The sequence below is a fragment of the Mastomys coucha genome, unplaced genomic scaffold (assembly GCF_008632895.1).
Source record: "Mastomys coucha isolate ucsf_1 unplaced genomic scaffold, UCSF_Mcou_1 pScaffold14, whole genome shotgun sequence".
Taxonomy (NCBI): domain Eukaryota; kingdom Metazoa; phylum Chordata; class Mammalia; order Rodentia; family Muridae; genus Mastomys; species Mastomys coucha.
In genome coordinates, this window is record NW_022196896.1 from 129719854 (window position 1) to 129742406 (window position 22553).

Sequence of the window (22553 nt, forward strand, 5' to 3'; positions counted from 1 at the left end):
GCAATACATTGTAACTAGCCCACTAGCTAGCTAGTCAACATGTGTGCAATACATTGTAACTAGCCCGCTAGCTAGCTAGCAATCTTCTAAGCATCTCTGTACAGAGGCTGTGCTTGCCTACCATCCTTGCATCAGAATCATTTCACAGTCTGCAGTTATTTCTTGCTTTCCTTATGTGGTTTAATATGCTGTGTATTTGTGCACTTACTTACATGTGAGTTACCATATAATTTAGTATGCATGCAAAAATTTTGTTTGTTTTGTATCTGAACAACTGCCAAGTTAAATTAGCAGAACACCAATGACACAGTCCAGATACTGGCCAGAGATCTTCATGGTAAAACCTTGCTGGAACTCTATGTGATCAGGTACCAGGAAGGGATAAAGGAAAAAATTATACTGTAAACTTTTAAATTGAAGGGTAAAAATAAGGCAAATTTGCTTTAAGGCCCAGACTGGGGCTTTTTGGAAAGGTTTTTATTATTTTTCTATCCTTATTATTGAAAATAATTTTCATACAATATATTCTGATTATCCTTTCCCATCCCCCACACCTCACAGGTCCTTTTCCCCCCCAGGCCTACAACAACTCCACAGCTTCTTTCTCTCTTTAGAAAACTGAGGGAGGATGGGATTGAGGCTTTGAGGAGGGGAGACCAAGAACAGGGACAACAATTGAAATGTAGATAAATAAGATAACCAATAAAATGAAATAAAATAAAATCAGTTAAAAAATAAATAAAATTAAACAAATAAAATTAAATTACTTTGACACTTTAAACAAACAGAAAGCAAACAAAAGGCAAACAAATCAAAATCAAACAAAAAAGAGAAGACACAAGAAACACACACACACACACACGAAACACACACACACACGAAACACACACACGCGAAACACACACACGCGAAACACACACACACACATACACACACACACACACATACACACACACACACACTGTCTCAGTCAGGGTTTCTATTCCTGCACAACATCATGACCAAGAAGCAAGTTGGGGAGGAAAGGGTTTATTTATTGAGCTTATACTTCCACATTGCTGTTGATCACCAGAAGAAGTCAGGACTGGAACTCAGGCAGATCAGGAAGCAGGAGCTGATGCGTAGACCATGGAGAGATGTTCCTTGCTGGCTTGCTTCTCCTGGCTTGCTCAGCCTGCTCTCTTATAGGACCCAAGACCTCCAGCCCAGGGATAGCACCACCCACAAGGGGCCCTACTCCCTTGATCACTAATTGAGAAAATGCTCCACGGCTGGACCTCATGGAGGCACTTTCCCAACTGAAACTCCCTTCTGTGATAACTCCAGCCTGTGTCAAGTTGACACATAAAACTAGCCAGTACACACACACACACACACACACACGAAACATACACACACACTCGAAACACACATGAAACAAACACACGAAACACACACACACACACCCATAAAAACACAAAATCAGAAATCATAATCTACAAACAAAAGACCAGTAAGGCCAAAGAAAAAGTCCAAACAAAGCAACATGAGACAAAAAGTCTACAAAAACATAGTTGAGTTCATTTTACATTGGCGATCTATAGTGGGGCATGAGCCCTACCATTAAGTGTGTTTGATATACACAGTGAGAATCCATTGGAGAAAACTTTTTTTTTCTTTGTAAACAGATGTCAGGTGGAGATATATTCATGGTTATGAATGCAAGGTTATGTCTACTTCCCCCTCTTAGCATTGAGACCCTGTGTGGCTTGAACCTGCACAGGTTCTACACATGCTGCCATGGTCTCTGAGGTCATGAGAACACCCCAGTCTGCTGTGTCAGAAAAACACTGTTTACTTGGAGTCAGTCAGCCTCTCTGGTTCTTACACTCTTGCCACTCCCTGTTTTGGGGGATCTCTCCCTGAGCCTTTCAAGGGGGAGATTGATGAAGGCATCCCTTAAGACTCAGTGTTCCAAAGTTCCTCCCTTGTGTGTTGTTCAGTTGTGAGACATTTCATTCCCCTCTACTGCAAGAGGAAGCTTCTCTGATGATGGACAGGTGAGGCACTGATCTACAGGTAAAGCAGAATGTCATAGGGAGTCATTTTATTGCTATGTCCCTTTAGCAGAACTGTCGTTTTGGTTTCTCCTAGATCCACAGCCTACCAGTTTCATGGTAGGCTGCCCACGCAGTGTTAGGCATGGACTGCACCTTGTACCTTTACATCCAGTGGGAAAGTGACTGATTGCTGTCCTAGTGTTTGTGTCACTATTGTCCCAGAATATCTTGGAGACAGGTCACCGCTGGAGATTGCAGGGTTTGTACTGGGCTGGTCATCAGTTACCCTTCTCCTTGGGTAGGTCACAGAGTAAATTCTAGTACCGTGAAAATTAGTCAATCGAGTGAAGGTTTTAGATGGGCACTAACTCAGCGTCTCTGTGTTCAGTGAGATGTTTAAGTGTTAGGGCAACTAGTAGCTTGGCAAGAGCTTGAATTATCTGGGGGCTCCCATGGGGCCTTTTTGACCAGGAACTAAAGAAGATGCAAGCCAGTCCTGACACAGGAGGATTCAGCTGGCAGCAAAAGATGTCTAGGTCAAGCATTGTTTCCCTTGTTATTTGGCTATTACTTTTATCTTTCTTTTATATATGCAGATATTTTGAGAGTCTTCTACAGGTCTCCATGGGACCCCTCTAGTGGCTTTGAGTGTTACTTGTATCTGTCTCTTTAATTTCCCTCCACACTTAATCTTCCCACTCCCATCTTCCCCTCATCTCTCAGTAATATATGTTTTATTTCCCCTTCCCTGTGAGATCCTCCCCCTTTCTTGCTCAGTACCTAATCTCTATGGTTTATACGCATTGTAGCATGCTTATGGAAGGTTTAAAAGCTAACATCTGCATATAAGAGAATATATGCACTATTCTTTGGGATCTGGGTAATCATACTTGGGATAACCTTTTCTAACTCAACCCATTTACTGGAAACTTTTATAATTTATTTTTAACAGTAGAATAATTCACATTTTAATTATCCATTCGCTTGTTGATGAACATCTAAACTGTTTGGAATTTCAGACTATTATGAATAAAGTAGCAATGAACAAGGTTGAACAACAGACTCTGTAGTAGAATGCTGTGCTCTGGGTGGATATACCCAAGAGTGTTCTAGCTGGATCTTGAAGTAGATCCATCCCCAGCCTCCTGAGGAATCACCAGGCTGATTTCCAAGATGGCTGTACAAGTTTTCACTGCTACAATCAATGAACAAGTGTTCGCCTTTCCCCATATCCTTGTCATCATTAGCTGTCATCTTTTTTTCATTGATCTTGAGTATGTTGAGTGGTGTAAGATAAACTCTAAAGGAGTTTTGATTTGCATTCCCATAAAGACTAAGGATATTAAGCATCCCTTTAAGTGTTTCTCAGCCATTTGTGCATCATTATTGAGAACTGTCTAGACCTGTGCCCAGTTTTCAGTTGGTTTGCTTGTTTTCTTGGTGTCTAAATTTTTTTAGTTCCTTGTATATTTTAAGTATTAACCCTCAGTGTATAAAAAATCTTTTCCCACTCTGTAGGCTGCCACTTTGCCTGATGAGAATGTACTTTGCTACACAGAAGCTTTTCAGCTGTTGGTCTTAGTGTCTGTGTTAGTGGTGTTCTATTCAGAAAGTCCTTTCCAGTGCCTATGAGTTCAAGACTATTTCTCACTCTCTCTTTTATCAGATTCAGGGTATCTCAACTTATATTGGGGGGGGGGTCTTTCATCCACTAGGAGCTGAGTTTTGTACAGGGTGGATCTATTTGAATTCTTATGCATGTAGCCATCTAGATTCTCCATCATAAGTTTTGGAAGATGCTGTGTTTTGTTTACTATGTATTTCTGGCTTGCTTGTGAAAAATCAAATGTCCATAGGTGTGTGGAGTTACATCTCAAGTTCATTTCAGTTCCATTGCTCAAGGTGTCTGATGTGATGCCAACATCATGCTGTTTGTAGTAGTATAGCTCTGTAGTATAGCCTTAAACTGGGGTGGTGAGAGCTCTAGCAGTTCTTTCATTTTCTAGGATTGTTTTAGCTATCCTGAGTTTTGTGTTTTCATATGAAGCTGAAAATTGTCCTTTTAATTTTTGTGAAGAATTATTTTGTTCAATTTTTGTGTTGGGACTTTAATGGGGATCTAATTGAATCTACAGGTTACTCTTGATAGAATGGCCATTTTCACTATATGAACCCACGACATGGGCTCTGCAGATCTTTTCCTCTTCTGATGTCTTCTTCAGTTTATTTCTTCAACGTCTGAAACTTCTTATTATACAAGTCTTTCACTTGCTTGTTACTCCAAGCTACTGTGAAAGGTACCATTTCCCTGGCTTCTTTGGTTTCTTTTTCAGCCCACTTGTACATAGAAAGGCTGCTGGTTTTATGAGTTAATTTTGTATCCCACTGCTACTCTGATGAAAGTGTCGATCAGCAGCAGAAGCTTCCTGTTAGAGTTTTTAGGGTCTTTTATATATAAAATCAAGTCATCTGCAAATAAAGACACTTTGACTTCTTTCTTCCCTATCTGTATTCCTACTTGATCTCCTTCTGTTGTCTCATTATTCCAGCTAAGACTTCAAGTACTATATTGAATAGGTATGTGAAGAGTGGACATCATTACCTTGTTCTTGATTACAGTGGAAACGCTTTGAGTTTCTCTGTAGTTAGGTTGATGTTGGATATGGTTTAAATTGCTTATCTGGGTTTGATTTAGTTTAAGTAGGTCATATGTATCAAAGCTGTATCCTTTTGTTTTAGATTTTTCATTTTGATGGTGTATGGATTTTTATAAGGCATGTCTTTATTATTCCTTAGACTTGTGATTTCCCCCATCCCCATTTTCATCTCATATTTCACTAATTTGGATCTTCTGTTTCTGTCATTGGTTTAAATTAGCTAAGGGTTTATAATCTTGTGATGTTTCTGAGATTAACTCTTTGTTTTATTGATTCATTATATTTTGAATTACTGATTTCATCCTGAGTGATTGTTTCTCAGTCTCCTCTTTTGAGGTGTTATTCCTTCTTTTGCTCTAGAGCCTTCAGGAGTGCTATTAAATTGCTAATATTAGTTCTTCAACTTGTTTCATAGAACTGGCTTCATTGTGTCTCCTAAGTTCAAGTATGTTGTGTTTTCATTTTCATTCAATTATAAAATGTTCTTTTAAATTTCCTTCTTGATTTCTGAAGTGGCCCATTTTTCATCCAGTAGTATTTAGTTTCCATGAGCTTGTAAGCTTTTTGTTGTCTCTATTGTTGTTGGTATGCAGCTTTAATTCATAATGGTCACATGGAATGCAGAGTGGTGTTTCAATTTTCTTTTACCTGTTGACACTTGTTTTTTGTCCAAGTATGTACAGAGCATCTCTAATAAACATCACCTGTCGATAAAAAAGCCAAAGGCCAATGAGAGAAGACAGTAAATAGGAGGTGAGACATTGGTGGGAAGAGACAGGATTCAGGGAAAGAGTAAGAGATAAAAAGACACAGAGAGATGCTGAGAGAGGTGAGATGGGAGACAGCGGAGAAGATGGGTGTAAACCAGCAGAGAGATGCTAAGGAGAAGCGCAGGCAGGAGCGGCTGGATCTGAAGGAAAGGTAATTAACCACGTGGCACACAGAATAGTTTAAGTGGGTTAAATAAGTAATGAGCTAGTCAGGTAATGAACCAAAGCTTATAACCTACGCATTTAATAATAACTAATTAGTCTCTGAATTGTTGATGGGAATGAAGGGACCAGAAGGAAAATGGATTTAAAAATTATTTTTATACAAATATGTTATTAGGTTTGGAGACAGTTCCATGAAGTGCTGACAAAAAGGTATATTCTTGTGTGTTTAGGTGAAATATTCTGTCAATACCTGCTAGGTCCATTTGATTTATAATATTATTTAGTCCCAGCATTCTCTATTTAGTTTATGTCTAAATGGCCAGTCTATTAGTTAGAATGGAATATTAAAGGCTCCCACTCAGTGTGTGAGGGTCAACGTGTAACTTCAGTTTGCCCTAGTGTTTGGTGCATGTGTATTTAGAATTTCAGTGTCTTCTTGGTGGATTTTTCTTCTGATGTGTAGAGAGTGCTCTTTCAGGTTGGTCAGTGGCAGAGAGGACTAGAGATAGGTGGGAGGGGGCAAATGGCTGAGATGGGTTTTGAAAGAGCTGAAGTGATCCTTAGGGTCCTTAGGGAATTAGCGATATAGTTGGAAGAGGGATTCTTTCCAATAAGCTGCTGAAAGAGAAAGAATAATCTGGAGGGTCGTGGGTGAAGGGGTAGGAAGGTCTGTAGGTTTGTACCAAGAGTTGGAGTAACCAGTGAATGAAATTGGAGGCAAAGGTGGGGCACTAGCAAGCCAACTGCTATAGGGCTGAGTGAGAACGGAGAGATCTTAACGTAGAGCAGGGACTATGGTGTGAATCGCCTACCTGATTCTCAGCTCTGGGTGGCTCCTGGCGGTACCAGGTACAGAGTGTTCCTAGGTACTAGAGGCTGGCACAAAGGAATAGGAATGGACTAGAAGGGATTGCCGAGAGACTCTGCAGGAAGAAGGAAAGCTGGCCTTGTATCAGTGTTTGGTGGAGTCCCCAGGGAATAGAGGTGGACTGGGAGAAAAGGTTCCTACAGGAAGAGATGGTAATAGAAGATAGAAAGGGAAGTGAAAACCACCTACTCCAATCCCAGTCACTCTGTGGTATTTTCTACCCTCTTAAATCTCTAGTGCTATCAGGGGACCTAATCCACTGAGGGAAGCAGGCATCTCTGCCTCCCACTTGACCAGTTCTCTGGGCTATTCATCTACTGTGCATCTTGTAACCTCTGTGATTGCCATCACAGTGGATGCTAGAGGGAGGACACAGAAGACATGGACTAGGACTCTAGCATTTTATGTTCTGAGAGGGAATATAAGATCTTTCTACTTAGCTCAGGAAAGAGTTAAAGGTAATAATATAGCATTGGGGACAAATTGTATTGTTTATGACATCATTACAAGACAACACATCTCATGTTCAAAAAGGAGTGGGTGTTGTGACAGGAACATGTACCATTTATAATATGTCCTGTCCATACTGTAAGTGCGGGTGGGAAGAGTTTTGTCAAGAGACTCAGGATAGGATAGGTATAGAATGTTCTTGTGAAAATTAAAAGGATTAGGAAGTGTGATGGAGAAGGCCAGAGCAAAGGCAAAAGCAAAAGTCACGAGGAATCCCATGAAACACAGATTTGCGATGGAAACTGGGTTTAAGGTGGAGCCAAAAGTTTTAAGGTGTCCCTAAAAAAGGGCTAGCTGCAAAACTGCACAAGTCTTGTCTGGAGCCACGTGGTGCTTGACATTGGCTTCTTGGACTCTGATTAGTCGGCTATTGCCAGACCTTCAGCCGTCCTCACTCCCTCAGAGGCCTAGGAGGTTCAGCACCACCATAGTCCATTGTCTGCTTCCTCTTGTGTCGGATTGCCTGCTCTTTTATTGAGTTTAAGTTTGCCCTTCTTTTGTTAAATTCATTTTTCTGCTCAGCTGTCCTGAACTTTGTGCAAATGCTGTGTGTGTGTGTGTGTGTGTGTGTGTGTGTGTGTGTGTCTGTGTGTCTGTGTGTTTGAAACTTGGCCATTTAATTTACAGAAAGCTTTGGGAAACTTGTAGGTTTCAGGTTGTGTAGAGGGACTCATTGCTTTGAGTTTCAAGCCCCAACTGATGTTTTAAAAAGACCAGAAGGACTCCAGCTGGACCTTCTGGGTCTCTCTCACCAGCGGAGTTAGAGAGACAGGGGATTCGAATCATATGGGATATTGTTGTACTTGTTATATTCTCATGTAGTCATTACGATTCATCACAATAAACTAAAAATGTAAGAAGAGAGGAATAAAAAGGTACTAACGAATAAGCATGATCAGTGTTCTGTTACTCAGACCCAAAGCCGAGAGCCAGGGAGCTTGGCACTGCGGCCGTCCCTTCCCCAAGTACTAACGAATAAGCATGATCAGTGTTCTGTTACTCAGACCCAAAGCCGAGAGCCAGGGAGCTTGGCACTGCGGCCATCCCTTCCCCAGGTACTAACGAATAAGCATGATCAGTGTTCTGTTACTCAGACCCAAAGCCGAGAGCCAGAGGCTTGGCACTGCCGCCGTCCCTTCCCCAGGCTGCTCTTGACTTTCCAGCTTAAGCATTTGCAACACTTCTGGTTTATGTGGATCACTACAAATGTTTTCTTTTACTATTTCCCCTCCCCCATGCCCCCCTAGTGGCTCTTATGAAATTTCCTGGTTTGCATAGTATTCTAAGTTAGACTTATATGTCTAAAGAGCCCAAGGTAGGATCCACATATAAAAGAAAACATGAAGTGTTTGTCTTCATGTTTTGATCAAAGAGCTGAATCCTAGCCCATGTTGGGCCATGAAAAGCAGTCTGTGTTTTGGTTGAACGAGTCTTAACTTCGGAAGACCCCGTGGAAGATTGCACAGGGACGGAACGGTGGAGACACGGCCCCAAACATAAATGGCTGGCACCACGAGTCCACACTCCATTATTCTGTGGCTAGACAATGCCCCAGCTCCCAGCATTCTGGCTGGATTTCACCCCTACAGTCAACTGACCACAACCAGGTATGTCCCGCCCCACAGACAGATAGCCCAGCCCACCATATAAGGGGTGGTTTGCCCCTCCCCTCTCTTCTTCTCTCTCTTCCCCTTAGCCTCTTACTCTTCTTATCTTTACTTTCTTTCTCCTTCCCCTTAACTCCTTTCTCTATGTGGCCATGGCTGGCCTCTACTTTTCTACCTTCTCTGTCTTCTTTCTATAAAAAAAAAATCTTACCACCATGCATTGCCTCCTTTCAACTAGACATGCTGTGTTGGCCCAGCTTTTGCAGCTGCAAGACCCCAAACCCCTGGGCAGCTGCTTCCACTGCAGGGGCTGGGTGGGGGCGCCCCTTTCTACCTTCTTTCTCAGCTCCTCTGTGGTGTCTAGCATCACCTGTGATGCCCGGAGGCTAGAGGCCCAGGGACACCCCCCACCACCACCACCACCACTGCAGCTGTTCCTCTCTGTTCCCTGAGGACTGGGATCCAGATGCCCACCTGGTGGAGTGGGATCAGCGTCTGCCCCCCAGAGTACCAGACCTCTGGCAGGTTGTAGGCCATTCTCTCCCTTCCCTTTCGCTCCCCCACTGCCGGGCGGCATCTGCTGGCCAGCCTGCCAGCTGCCACAATGGTAACAGCAGTGGCATGGTGCCCGACATGCCCATATACTTGAAAATAAACCTGCTTTGAGTTTCAGCAATAAAAGTGAGTCGAGACCTTAGGGGGACCCTCAGCTTACCTCCAGCACAGTGTCACCAACAATTACCTGGAAGATAGACATATATTTGTTGGACATATATATGTTAATGTCTTTGTGCACTGTGTAAAGATTATCCTTGTATTATTTAAATGCTGATTTCTGAACTGGCAGAGATCAGATTACAGGCCAGATTTTGGTATTGTTACTCAGTATCTCCTGCCTTAGTAGTTTGTAAAAAATGTTCTCCTCCTTCTGACTGGTTAGAATAAAAAGCCTGTGTCCTATAACAAAAAGCAGAATAGTAAGGTGGGACTTCCAGAAATAGAGAGGAATTCTGGGAAGGCGTCGGTGTAGGAGATTCACAGCCTGGGAGGAAGTTGGATGTATGAAATTAAGGAGCAGTAACCAGCCACATGGCAGACGTAGAAGAGTATCCATAGGTTAAATAAATGATCTAGTTGGGGAGCAAGCCTAGCTTAAGGCCTAGACACCCACTAATAAATATAAGCCCCTGGGCAATTATCCAGGAATAAGGTGGGTGTAGAAAAGCCCTGAATGGTTCCATATGCTCTTCATTTTAAAAATACCCCATGGAAGCCAGGCAGTGGTGGCACATGCCTTTAATCCCAGCACTTGGGAGGCAGAGGCAGGCAGATTTCTGAGTTCGAAGTCAGTCTGGTCTACAGACTGAGTTCCAGGACAGCCAGGGCTACACAGAGAAACCCTGTCTCAAAAAACCAAACCAAACCAAACCAAACTGAAAGACCCCCGAAGGGAGACCCTCACTCAAGTCTTCTTCTATGTTTATAGTTTTAGGTCTTCTTGACCTGCCAGCTCTTATGATATCTAACAACTTACTTGCTCATTTCCAGGCTATGTGAGCCAGTTGTTAATGGATTCTCGGGTCCATAGTTTTTCTTTTTAGTCAGCGCAGGCCTAAAGCTTTAATTAACCCTTTCATTCCCCCTTTTTCTTTTTCCTAGTTCTAATCTTAGAACTAGATGTTTGTCTCATACTCTTCTTCAGGCAAGGTGTGATACTGATGGCGTAACACCATAAGTTTTATAGCCCCAACCCTTTCTTTTATGAAAGCTATAAGTTTATTGAAAATGCAGGGTCTGATGGTTAAGATGAGCAACAGAATTATAAATGGGCCTGCAATAGCAGACAGGAGAGAAGTTAACCAGGGAGACTTAGTGAACCATCCTTCGTACCACCCTTGAGCACTCAGATGTTCTTTTCTCCTTCTCTCTAACCTGTCTTTTAGTTTCTGCATAGAGTCTCTTATAGCTCCAGAGTGATCTATATAGAAACAACACTCTTCTTTAAGGGCAGCACATAGGCCTCCTTTTAAAAACAGTAAGTCCAGTCCCCTTCTATTTTGCATGACTACCTCAGACAGGGATGCAAGGGAGTCTTCTAACTTAGAAACAGTATCTTGTAACGCTCCTAGATCTTCTTGGATAGCTGCATGGAGCTGTGTGAGTCCCATTTCCCCTTTTACTAGTGCTGCTGTTACGGTCCCTATCCCTGCTGCTATCCCAGTTACCCCCATCAGGATGGCTAGGGTGACGGTAATGGGTTCCCTTTTATGTCTATATTGATCTTGCAATACTTGAAAAACCTCATCATCAGGGTGATAATAGACTCTAGGATATAAGGATATCATGACCCAAAAGTCTTGACTGGAATTGAAGATGGCTAATGATAAACAAGGGGTTAGGCCAGAGTTGTAAGCCTACCAAGCATTAGGCCCTGGCTTTAGATAGCCAGCAGTCTGCATGATCGGATAGCTGTCATTACAGAGGTGATGATGAGTTGCTGGGACAGTTCTTACACAAGTCCCCGTTCCTGTGATTTCAGCTAGTGTTAGGCGGGTTGCCTCATTTCAATTGCATGCATTAGCATCTTCAGTATAATTTGGACTCCCATATGTGGCAATACCTTCATAGTAGGGAGGCTCAGCCCTGAGGCAGAGCCAACACTGGCTGGTTATGGGTTGTAGGTGTTCTGGAGGGCAGGATTAGTGGCACTGTGGGGAGAGCAACTTGGTCTGCTATTACTAGATTAGGCTCAACTGCTATGGGTGGTGGGTTAGTAACTTTAAGCCTGATCTGAAATGTGAACCCTTTATCAATCCCCCTCATTTCATACTGCATTCCCTACTGTAGACCTGAGGTCCAGGTTCTCAGACTCTTTCCTCTATTAGTAAAAGTGATTCTGAGGGGAACACACCATCCAGTGGTAGCACATTTCCGTGCTCCTGGGGAGCTGGAATAGTTGGTATGGACCTGTATGAGACCTGCAGATAAAGTCTTTCGATTCCCATTTCCCGTTGTTTCACATCCCCAGTTTTTACAATAATATGATTCTACCCCTCCACACTTTTGTGCATCTCGATCTTGCTTGGGACATACATAAAACAGTGTTTTGGGCAAAAGTGCCCGTGTCCAGGTGGAGCTACACCGGGGTTCATACGGGCCTGATAAATCTGGCTTCTTGGACACCTGGACATCTTTCCAAGCAATGTCCCAGGTGCTTAGCCCTGCGATTAGAGCACAGGCGTCAGGAGTTAGGAGTGGCCACCAAGTATAGGGGACAGCCACCTTAGATGTGGACCAGGCTACCTCCCCAGTTTGGGAGATAACTTGCCAGGTCAATAGCTCGGGCTGGTGGGGGTTAGGGAGCTTGCTCAGGGTTGGCTTTACGAAGCAAGTGCAACTTAAGAGGGTTATCAGTCTTTTCCACAGTTCATTCATCTTGGTTTAATTTGGGAGATGCCTTCTTGACATGAGATGCGTGGATCCAAGCAGGTATCCTGTCTACCTTAATCGCAGTAGGGGTGGTTAGCAACACCAGGTACGGTCCTTTCCACTGTCTGTGAACCAGTTCATTGCCCCAGGCCATGGTCTATCAATTAGATCAGACGGGGTCCCTGTTTCTTCCGCTAGTATCTCTTCACATTTGTGCATGGGGTTTTCGTCAGCTTCAGGGAGTAGGGTGGCCGGGTTGAGAATGGCAGGTGGCGCGAAAGTCACTCATTCAGTCAACAACAAGCTCTGATAATGCGTCATCCGAGCATTGGTCATCCAACGATCTGCGGGTTGTCGGATGATGCTTTTGAGTGCATGGGGGGCTATCACAGTCACATTCTGGCCCATAGTTAGTTTGTCAGCGTCTTTTACTAGCAGGGCTGTAGCTGCTATTGCTTGAAGGCAGGAGGGCCAACCACTGGCTACTGGGTCCAGTTTTTTTGACAAATAGGCCACCGGTCGCCTCCAAGGTCCCAGAGTTTGGGCGAGGACCCCTCTAGCCACCTCTCATCTACGTAAAGGATGAAAGGTTTGCTCAAGTCAGGTATAGCCAGGGCAGGGGCCTGTAGTAGTGCCTTCTTGAGGGCTTCAAAAGCTGACTGGTGTTCTTCAGTCAAAATGAACTCCACTTTTTCTTTTGTAAGGGAGTACAATGGGGCTGCCAAAGTAGCAAACCCTGGAATCCAGAGTCTGCAGAAAAGAGAAGTCCCCAGGAATTCTCTTACCTGGCGAGGGGTGGTTGGGATTGGGATTTGCATCACTGTCTGTTTCTGAGCTTCTGTAAGCCATTGCTGTCCATTTTTCAGGGCATATCCCAAGTAGGTCACTTCGGTCCGGCATAATTGTGCCTTTTTGGCTGACACCCGATACCCCAACTCACCTAGCTCAACCAGGAGTTTTTGTGTTCCAAGTTTGCACTCCTCATAGGTTTCTGTGGCTAGCAAAAGATCATCTACATACTGTAGGAGAGTTACCTGGGGATTATTAGTCCTGAAGGAGGCAAGGTCTCCATGCAGGGCCTCATTGAATAGGGTGGGTGAATTCTTGAACCCTTGAGGCAGCCTTGTCCACGTAAGCTGCCCTGTTCTTCCATTTTCTGGGTCTTGCCACTCAAAGGCAAATAGGGGCTGACTATTAGGGTGTAGCCTTAGACAAAAGAAGGCGTTCTTGAGATCTAGGACCGTATACCACACCTGTTCAGGAGGCAGAGTGCTAAGTAGGTTGTAAGGGTTTGGCACTGTAGGGTGTATGTCCTGGACCCTCTTATTGACTTCTCTAAGGTCCTGCACCAGTTGATAGTCATTTGTTCCTGGCTTTTTCACAGGCAGTAAGGGAGTATTCCATGGAGATTTGCAAGGAACTAAGATTCCTTGTTGAAGCAACCTGATGATGTGTGGGCGTATGCCCTCTCGGGCTTCTTTGCTCATGGGATATTGCCAGACTCCTATGGGAGTAGCTCCAGACTTGAGTTCAACCACTACTGTGGGGGGCCCGTTTAGCCATTCCCATTCCCCCTGTTTCAGGCCACGTTTGAGGGAATTGTTCAAGCCAACTCTGCGATCCTTTTGTGGGTATTTTAGGTTTGTCTTGATATAGCCGATACTCTTCCCCTAATTGGAGAGAGAGAGCTAGGGCTTTGGGTACTTCAGTTCCCCAGGACAACTCTGGTCCAGTGGGAGCAAATGTAATTTGTGCTTTTAATTTCGTTAGCAAATCTCTTCCCAGTAAGAGTGTGGGGCACTCGGGGATGACCAGGAATGAATGAGTCACTTGGCTTTTTCCCAGATCCACAGTCCTAGAAGTAGACCATGGATACAATTGTTTGTCCGGTAGCACCAATTACAAGCGTCTTTTTGTCTTTTACTTTTCCCAAAGGAGTTTTTAGAACTGAATATTCTGCTCCTGTATCGGCCAGGAAGCTTATTGGAGCCCCCTCTACCTTCAAGTTTACCCTAGGCTCGGGGAAGGGAGCCGAGCCCCGTTTTTCCTAGTCCTCATCATTCCCGAATGTAAGTATGTTGGCCCTCTGCCTTTTCTTTTTCCAGTGGTCCCAGTCCTTGCAGTATGAGCATTGGCCTTGCTCAAGGGTTGGCTGCCATTTTTCTCTTCTGGGTCTTCTTGGCTCCTGCCTTCTCTCACCACCCAGGTCCCCTATCTGTCTACTCCTATCTGTTCTATTTCTGTCCCTATCAACCACTGTGGCCAGGATCCTAGTCAAACTTTCTTCTTGTCTCTTATCCCTCCTATTCTCTTCTTCTCTCCTCTCTTTCTTTTCCCTTTCCTGTTTCTCCTCCTCCGTCTCTCTCTTACGATACACTTTTTCAGCCTCCTTAACCACATCTCGTAGGGTGAAATCAAGCAAACCTTCAATCCTCTGTAACTTCTTTCTGATATCAGGGGCTGATTGGTGAATAAAGCTCATCATCACAGATCCCTGTTGTCCCTCTGTTGTGGGATCAAAAGGAGTGTGCCTCCTATAAGCCTCCATAAGCCTTTCAAGAAACACTGATGGGGGTTCTGTCAGCCCCTGCATGACCTCTCTTACCTTAGCCAAATTGGTGGGCCGTCTTGCGGCACTTCTGAGACCCGCCACGAGAGCCCGCTGGTAATTGGACAGCCTCTCCCTACCTTGTGCTGTATTATAGTCCCATTGAGGGTGGATCAGAGGAACTCCTTCCTCCATCTCAGCGGGAATTTGGACTGGACGTCCTACTGAATCCCGGATGTTCTTCTGGGCTTCTTGGAGTATTCTCTCTCTCTCCTCTGTAGTAAACAGAGTCTGCAAAAGCTGTTGGCAATCATCCCAGGTGGGCTGATGAGAAAACATTAGAGATTCTACCAAACCTGTAAGGGCAGCAGGGTTCTCAGAAAAAGGAGGGTGGTTAGTTTTCTATTTATAGAGATCAGAGGAAGAAAATGGCCAGTATTGTAAAAGTTGCAAACCCTGCTGGTTCTATGGGGGTGGCCCCACTGCTCTAAGGGGTAGTGCTACCGTAGAATTGGCTGACATTGGAGAGGGGACTCTCGGTTGGCTTCTGGTTCCTGCCGACTGTCCGGCCCCTCCTTCGACTGGGGCTAGGGGTGCAGAGGGGGCTGGGGAGGCCGATGACTGAGGCTTCGGTTCCACATCTAATGGAGGAGGGTAAGGGGGGGGAATAGTCCACTCTTGAGGTTCTTCTATGGCTGGATATATCTTCTGGGGAGGAGGAGGAGGTGGCAGAATATCATGTGCCTTCTCCATTGCTGGCAGCTGCGGCTTTGGTTTTTCTTTCGCCATGCCTCTCTGTACTGTTAAAACTTTAGGACCTGGGCGGCAGGGTAAGAGATATGGGGGGATCCATCGGGGAGGAGACCATGCTAAATCTTCCCACACTGTAATGTACAGCTGCTGGTCTGGGTGTGATCCTGGTCCTTCCTGAAAAATAACAGCCTTCACGGCTCTATTAGTAGGTAAATCAAAGGTTCCCTCCGGTGGCCATCCCAATCAATAGGTGGGCCACTCGGAGGCACAAAAGGTTTGCCAAAGTCCCTTCTTCACTACCACTGATACGTTCTGTCCTCTTTCCCTAACGTCTTTCCAATGGTCTACTGTCAAAGATAATGGAGTCGTCACCGTCTGCCCCATACTAGAAATCCAAAGAAACAAAAGAAACAAAAGCAAAAACACTACACAGACAATGGAAACTAGTATATCTAGACACTCTCGTCAAAGCCTGGTCTTAAACAACCAGCCAAACGCCACCTCTGACGGAGTAGGATCTTTTCTCCACTCCCTTTTTGGAAGGAGGAGGACTCCGTCTCCCTTGTTCAAAAAACCAACAGTCAAACTGTCCTGTTCTCCTGCTACCCCAGGTACAACATCCCGGGCTCTCGACGCCTCAGGTACAATATCCAAGGCTCCTGATACCTCAGGTACAACATCCAGGGCTCCCAATACCCCAGGTACAACGTCCAGGGTTCCTGCTTGCAGCCGTAGCTTCTGGGCCCGAAAACCGAAACCAAAAACACAACTTAGCGGTGCCGCACTTCAAGCATACCACAAACATACCTCCAAGAGGTCTTCAGGGTCTTTGGGTGTCATGTGATCCCGGACGAGCCCCCGAATAAAAGAACCCCCCCCCCCCGAAGGGAGACCCTCACTCAAGTCTCGGGAAGGTGTGCACCCAAAGAAACACGACAGACCAGCTTGATGCAAAAGCACGAGGCAGCTTTAATGGCAGAGCTCCAGGCTGTCTCCCAAGCTCTTGCAGGAGATGGGAAGGCGACCACAAGGCTCGAAAGCTAGGGGTTTATATAGGAAAATGGGTCTAGGGGAACAAAGGAATCAGTATGGTTACACATGATTGGTTGGTTTAAAAATGCATATAGTCTAAAGTAGAAATTTCTTAAAAAGGCAATATTTGGTCTTTTGTGGGTTGCTCTAGTCTGAGTCAACAATTTCTTCCTGTTGACCTCACACCATATCTCAGGGGCCAGATGGTCCATGGCCCGCCCAGGCACGTCCTACATGTCCAGACATGTCCTTGTTTGCCTAGACATGTTTTTCTTCTATGTTTATAGTTTTAGGTCTTCTTGACCTGCCAGCTCTTATGATATCTAACAACTTACTTGCTCATTTCTAGGCTATGTGAGTCAGTTGTTACTGGATTCTCAGGCCCATAGTTTTTCTTTTTAGTCAGCGCAGGCCTAAAGCCTTAATTAACCCTTTCAAAACCAAACCAAAAATACCCCATGGAAATCAGATTTTATATAAAGTCAAGTTTTATCTCTTACTACTCCTTGTACATTGAAACAAAAATCAGGATGGCATGGGCTACACACAGAGAGAGAGAGAGAGAGAGAGGGAGAGAGAGAGAGAGAGAGAGAGAGAGAGAGAGAGAGAGAGAGAGACCTTGTGTGTCTCTCAGCTTAAAGGCGGCATGGGTTTTGTTCATGGTTTTGCAGAGATTAAGTTCCTAATCTTTGGCTCCATTGATTTTAAGACCACAGAGAGATAAAACAGAAGCAGTGGATGACAAGGGAGAGGAGGCTGCTCACTCCACAAGGGAGAAGAAGTAGAAAACACGGGGAGGACACTGCCATGTGTGTCTTAGTTACTGTGCTGTTGCTGTGAAGGGACACCATGACCAAGGCAACTGTTATAAAAGAAAGCATTTACCTGGGGCTTGCTTATACTTTTAGAGGGTTGGTCCATGATCATCATGGTGGGGAGCATGGCAGTAGGCATGCAGGCCTGTCACTGAGGCAGGAACTGTGTGCTTTACATCCTGACCCACAGGCAGTGGGCAGAAAGAGAGAGTAAAACTGGGCCTACCAGGGGCTTTTGAAACCTCCAAGCCCACCCACAGTGACATACCTTCTCCAACAAGAAGATACCTCCTAACCTTTCCCAAAACAATTCCACTAACTGGGGACAAGGCATTCAATCCCATGAGCCTATGGGGGCCATTTCCATACAAAGCACAACATATAACCTTCAGCAATGTCCCACCCTCAGCGAATCAGGACTCTGCCTCCTGAAGTTTCTAGAAAGCTCCACCAGGTGGAGTGCAAGAGTTCAAGAATGAGACCCTGAGGGACATCTTACATTCAAAGCACTGCCTTCAAGTTACGGCTTCAGTCAGAGCCTCTCACATCCACCTCCTAACTGCTTCAGTGTCTGTGTCTCCAGCATGTTCAGCCATCTTGTGGCTGCCTACTACTATTTTTTTCCAATTGGTGAAATAGGCAGTTGATATAAACACCAAAAGCTTGGAGAAGGTTCCTTTGGCATAGACAGGGTTAATTGGTCGGCACTCAGATCTGCAATCACACCTGTTCTCCTGCTTCCTTACATCTCTGAGAGTTCATGGTAAGAGTCACTCTTAATTATACCCCTTCTATTTCATGATGAAACTACTACAACTTAAATTCAAATTATATTAGGTTGAAAGTCTTTGAACTCATAATTTATCTATCACCTTACCTCAAAATAACTTGTTTTGTTTTTGAAGAAGCTTTGCTTCTTAAGAGGAAGTGGACTTCTTTTATGGAAGAGCAAGGCTGACGCTGATGACATTTTTTTATTCCTATTTTCATTCTCTAATTATCACAATGCTTTCTGTGTCATCCACAAATCTTCCACCCTGCCTTATTCAATTCTTCATTATATGATCCTCTTATGAAGACCATCTTTAACATCCTTTTCTCTGATATTTTAAATTTTGGCCTTATGCTGTATGCTGATGACAACATTTCAGTCTTCCAGAAGTTACACTTTTTTTATTTGAAATACTTCGTCCACATTACTATTTTGCCAGATAAAAGTGAGTTATTTATTTATTTGTTTATTAATCTGGAGACAGGGTCTGACTATGTCTTGCTGGCTGTTCTGGAGTTTGTTTTGTAGACCTATCTGTCCTCCAACCCATAGAGACCAACCTGCCTTTGCCTCCCAAGCACTATGACTAAAGGTGTTTGACACCATGCCCAGTCTAAAGTATTTAACTTCAAGTAAATGGTCTCAATAATTGAGGGCTAAATAAGAGTCTGACCTAAATTTGGATAAAGAAAAAACTTCCTAGTTCAACATTTCAATCTTGTTTATGTCTTGTTTTGAATCTTATTGTTTTATTTTTGAATACATTTTTAGATTAAACAGAATTACATTATTTCCTCACTCTCTTTCCTCCTTCTAGTTCTTCCCAAGTGCGTTCTCTCCAACCACTCTGTCTTCCCCCACAACTCTCAAATTAATTGCCTCTTTGTCTTTGTTTATCATTGATGTGTGTGTATCATGATGTATGTATGCACAAATATATAAGAACAACATGCTAAATGCACTTTTGTTGTTTGTATGTATGGATTCAAGGGATACAGAAAAAATGTAGTATCACCTCATAGTGAACCTTCCATAATATCACAAGATGTTTCACGAGGGTCATAGAGTTGCAAGGTGTACTCAGAGAGTGTTCTGTTGTAGTAATCTCAAGATTCCTAACATCTGATATTTATACCCGGATGTCTCTTAATGAATGTTCAGTATGCCCATTTCAAACCTTGTGATCTTTCTGATGGCTGCAGTGACCCAATACATGGGAGCAATTTGTATGTGAGGTGCAGTCCTCACCATTTGACACACAGTGTCTACTCTAACCTAACAACAGCCCAGTAGAGTACTTATTACTACTCTGTAAGGAACAACCAGCAAGGGGCCTCATTCCTGGGAGAGGCTAGTTCCCCCCTCCCAACAGTCGTTAGTTGCCTGTAGCTCTTATTCTAGGGAAGAGACCTCATCTCCCCTCCCATATTATATGTCTATTGATACTGCTATTGTTCCGATGTCACCCATGCAGCCACTTCTCAGAGAGTCATTTTTACCATAGACTTGCTAGTATTCTAGCTCTTAGAATCGTTCCACTTCCCATTCCATGCCGTTCTTGGTCGTAGATGCAGGAACTGTGAACTAGACTTATTTATTATAGCTGGGCTGACCATGGCCGGTTGATCTCTATATTATGTCCAGTTATGGTTTCCTGTGATGTTCTCCATTTACCATAAAGAGAGGTTTCTCTAATGGTGGGTGATAGCTACACTTCCCTGCAGGCACAAGGATGAAATTTAGAATGTTCTAAGGAAGCATGCTGGTCCAGCAAAGTGGCGGCAGTAGGTCTTTTTCTAATGTCTGTGACATCACTAGCTCTGGAAAGCTGGCTAGCTTTTTTGGTGTCATGGATTATTTCTCTCCTGATGTGCAGACCCCAAGTCCAACTAGATAGCTACTGCTACAGTTATCAGCAACCTGTTAATGCCTCTTATTATCCACCATGCTGCTCATTTGAATGTTGTCTCCATTCTTATTTCTTGAGGCCCTCATATTTTATTCATTGAAATAATGTTATCTTTATTTATAAGATGGAGACATTATTTTAAAAACAGGTACTTACAAACAACAACTCTAGAGCTATGATAGAAAATTAGTGTTTTGAAGACTTCTTTAGACAGAGTGGCTGGGGGTATGACTTTTTGAAATGTAATTTTTAAAGTAGGGTCTACATAGGAAAACATCTTTGAAGTTTCTCTACAAGAAGATTATCTGAAGCAAGAATGTGGGTGCAAATGCCGAGTCGAAAGTGAGCTTGATACCTTCCAGTCCCAGTTGTTGTGATATGTGAAAAGCAATGAAAGAAATAGAGGCCACGAATTTGAGAGAGAGCAATAGGGAGTTGGAGGGGGAAAGGGAAGGGAAAACTGTCTAATTATATTTTAATTTAAAATGTTTAAAAACATAGAAAACATGTATTTTAGTCATGGATTCATAGGTTTCTATCCATCACGGTGAGGAGAAACGGTGGGAGCAGAGTTCTTCAACTCATGGCAGAAGGGAGAAAAGTTATCGAAGAGCCAGGGCAAGGCAAGCTTTTCAAAAATGACCCTGGTGGCCTGCTGTCCTTAAGAAGGTGCCCACCCACCTATCTACTCTAGTCTTGAACTGTCGATTATGTCAGAACTTACACGATCTGTTTCCCTGTGGGAATGCTCGCACAGGTACTAGAGGTGGCTTTCCCAAGCTCCAAGACATCTCTTAGTTAAGTCAGTTTGATCTTCAAGATTAACCACCACAGAGGCACAGGTGTTCCAATGGTGATCGAATGAGGGTCTGAAGTAAACAAGCAAACAGCAATACAGACATTCACAAAGTTCCAGGAAAGTGCCAACTCTTTCTCACCGTAGCTGATGGCGTCATTTCCTCTTTTCGTCACTGCATTTGAGAAATGTTCTGATTGGCTTAAGCCAGATCACATGTATCCCTGGAGAAATCATGAAGTCTCCTCCCCCACCCCCAAACAGGGGGGCTATCGGTAGTGGGAGACAGCAGCATAGGAAGTGCCTGAAACATAGTTACTGGGAAAGGGACCCATGTGTGACGCGTGGTACGGACCATAGATGGTTTTCATACTTCCTGCTCCTCAAAAATCCGCACAAGCTTCATTCTAAACATGGCAGCAGCTAAGTCCTATATGATAAAATCTCTATTTTATTTCTCTATCATATTGAACAATAGTCGTTCCAATTTCTAATATACTTTAATACAACTGAAGCATGTCTGACTGGATGTCACTTGACCCATGTCAAGCAGGTGGGTAAAAATAGGAAACCTGATCATTACTTTCCAGGAGATACTCTGCTAGACTTGATTATATATAGTTGTTGGGGTAATTTTGGTCCAGCAGTCTGGTATAAGGTAGGGTATTCAGCATTTTGATGCATCTGTGAAAAGAGCCTTGTAAGTTAAGTGATGCACTTTAAATATTTCGTATCTCTCCATTAATTCTGGATCTGAATACATCCTAACATTCTTTAAGCTAATTTCAATTTCATACTACATTAAAAGGACGTATTTTTTAATCTTTAAAAATATAGGAGCTAAGGAGAAAGCATGAAAATCTTTGAGACTGGAGGTACTGACACCATACTGGCAGAGAAGGAAGGCGCATCTGTCTGTTTGTATTTAAGAACCGTTAACACATTGAGACTCCAGAGAAACTTGTGGGTCTACCCAGTAGATGGTCAGCCAACACAGAGAAATAACTCAAGCCAGGATATATTGAAAAGGATTCCACAAAGAAAGAAAGAAAGAAAGAAAGAAAGAAAGAAAGAAAGAAAGAAAGAAAGAAACGAGAAGAGACTTCAGACTGTGAACGGTAAATATTGTTAAAGTTATTTGAAAGCACTCTCTATTTAAAAAAAAAAAAAAGCAAAGAATAAGGATGCTGCAAGCAGAGAGGAAGAATGCTGGAGGTGTAAATCAAAGGTTGGTGGCGAAGCTGCGTTTGTCGGGTGGTTATGGAAGCAGGTGGAGAAAATGACTGCTCTCGCTCTTGCCCATAGGCCGGGCTGCAGGGGGTGGGCTCTCCAGTGGGAGATCACTAAATGTTTCTCTGGATTTGCTACCTTACTTTGTGCCACTATTTGAGAGTAAACATTTGATCTGTTATTGTCTAAGGACTGCTTTATTTTCTAGCTTCATATGATTCCACACTTAGCTTTTCCCCTGATGGGTCTAATGAATATCTCACCCTCGGGCTTGGACGCCCTTTCTCATCGAAAGGCTATCTAAGTGTGGGTCGATTTCATTTTCCGATATAATTCCCACCCAGCGGGGGACCTATTCAGAAAGATCCATCCCTCCATCTTCGGGTCAACAGTCTGGTTCCCAAACCAGAGTGTAAGCCTGAAGGTAAGATATTTTAAGCCCCGAAGATAGACACAAACCAGAGTTAAGAATCCCATCAGAAAATAGGACAAACAGAATCCCGCACTGATGAACGTTCAGCGATCTTTGTTACTGTTGCAGGTTTTAGTTGGTCTGGGTTTTTTGTTTGTTTGGCCTTTGTTGTTGTTGTTGTTTTGTTCTTTTCTTCCCTCGTGTCAAGTGGATTCCTGTCGGCATGCAATGGTCCAGAGGT

The 22553-nt window shown here is 43.7% G+C and overlaps 1 protein-coding gene across 1 annotated transcript; it reads right to left on the bottom strand.

Annotated features, from left to right (window-relative positions):
- Positions 1 to 12138: 12138 nt before the first annotated feature.
- LOC116089498 lies at positions 12139 to 15730 on the bottom strand. Its single transcript, XM_031369003.1, is given in 4 exon segments — positions 12139 to 12608; positions 12611 to 13583; positions 13585 to 13926; positions 13928 to 15730. Coding segments are annotated over 4 exon segments (3588 nt in total).
- Between the last annotated feature and the right edge of the window lie 6823 nt (positions 15731 to 22553).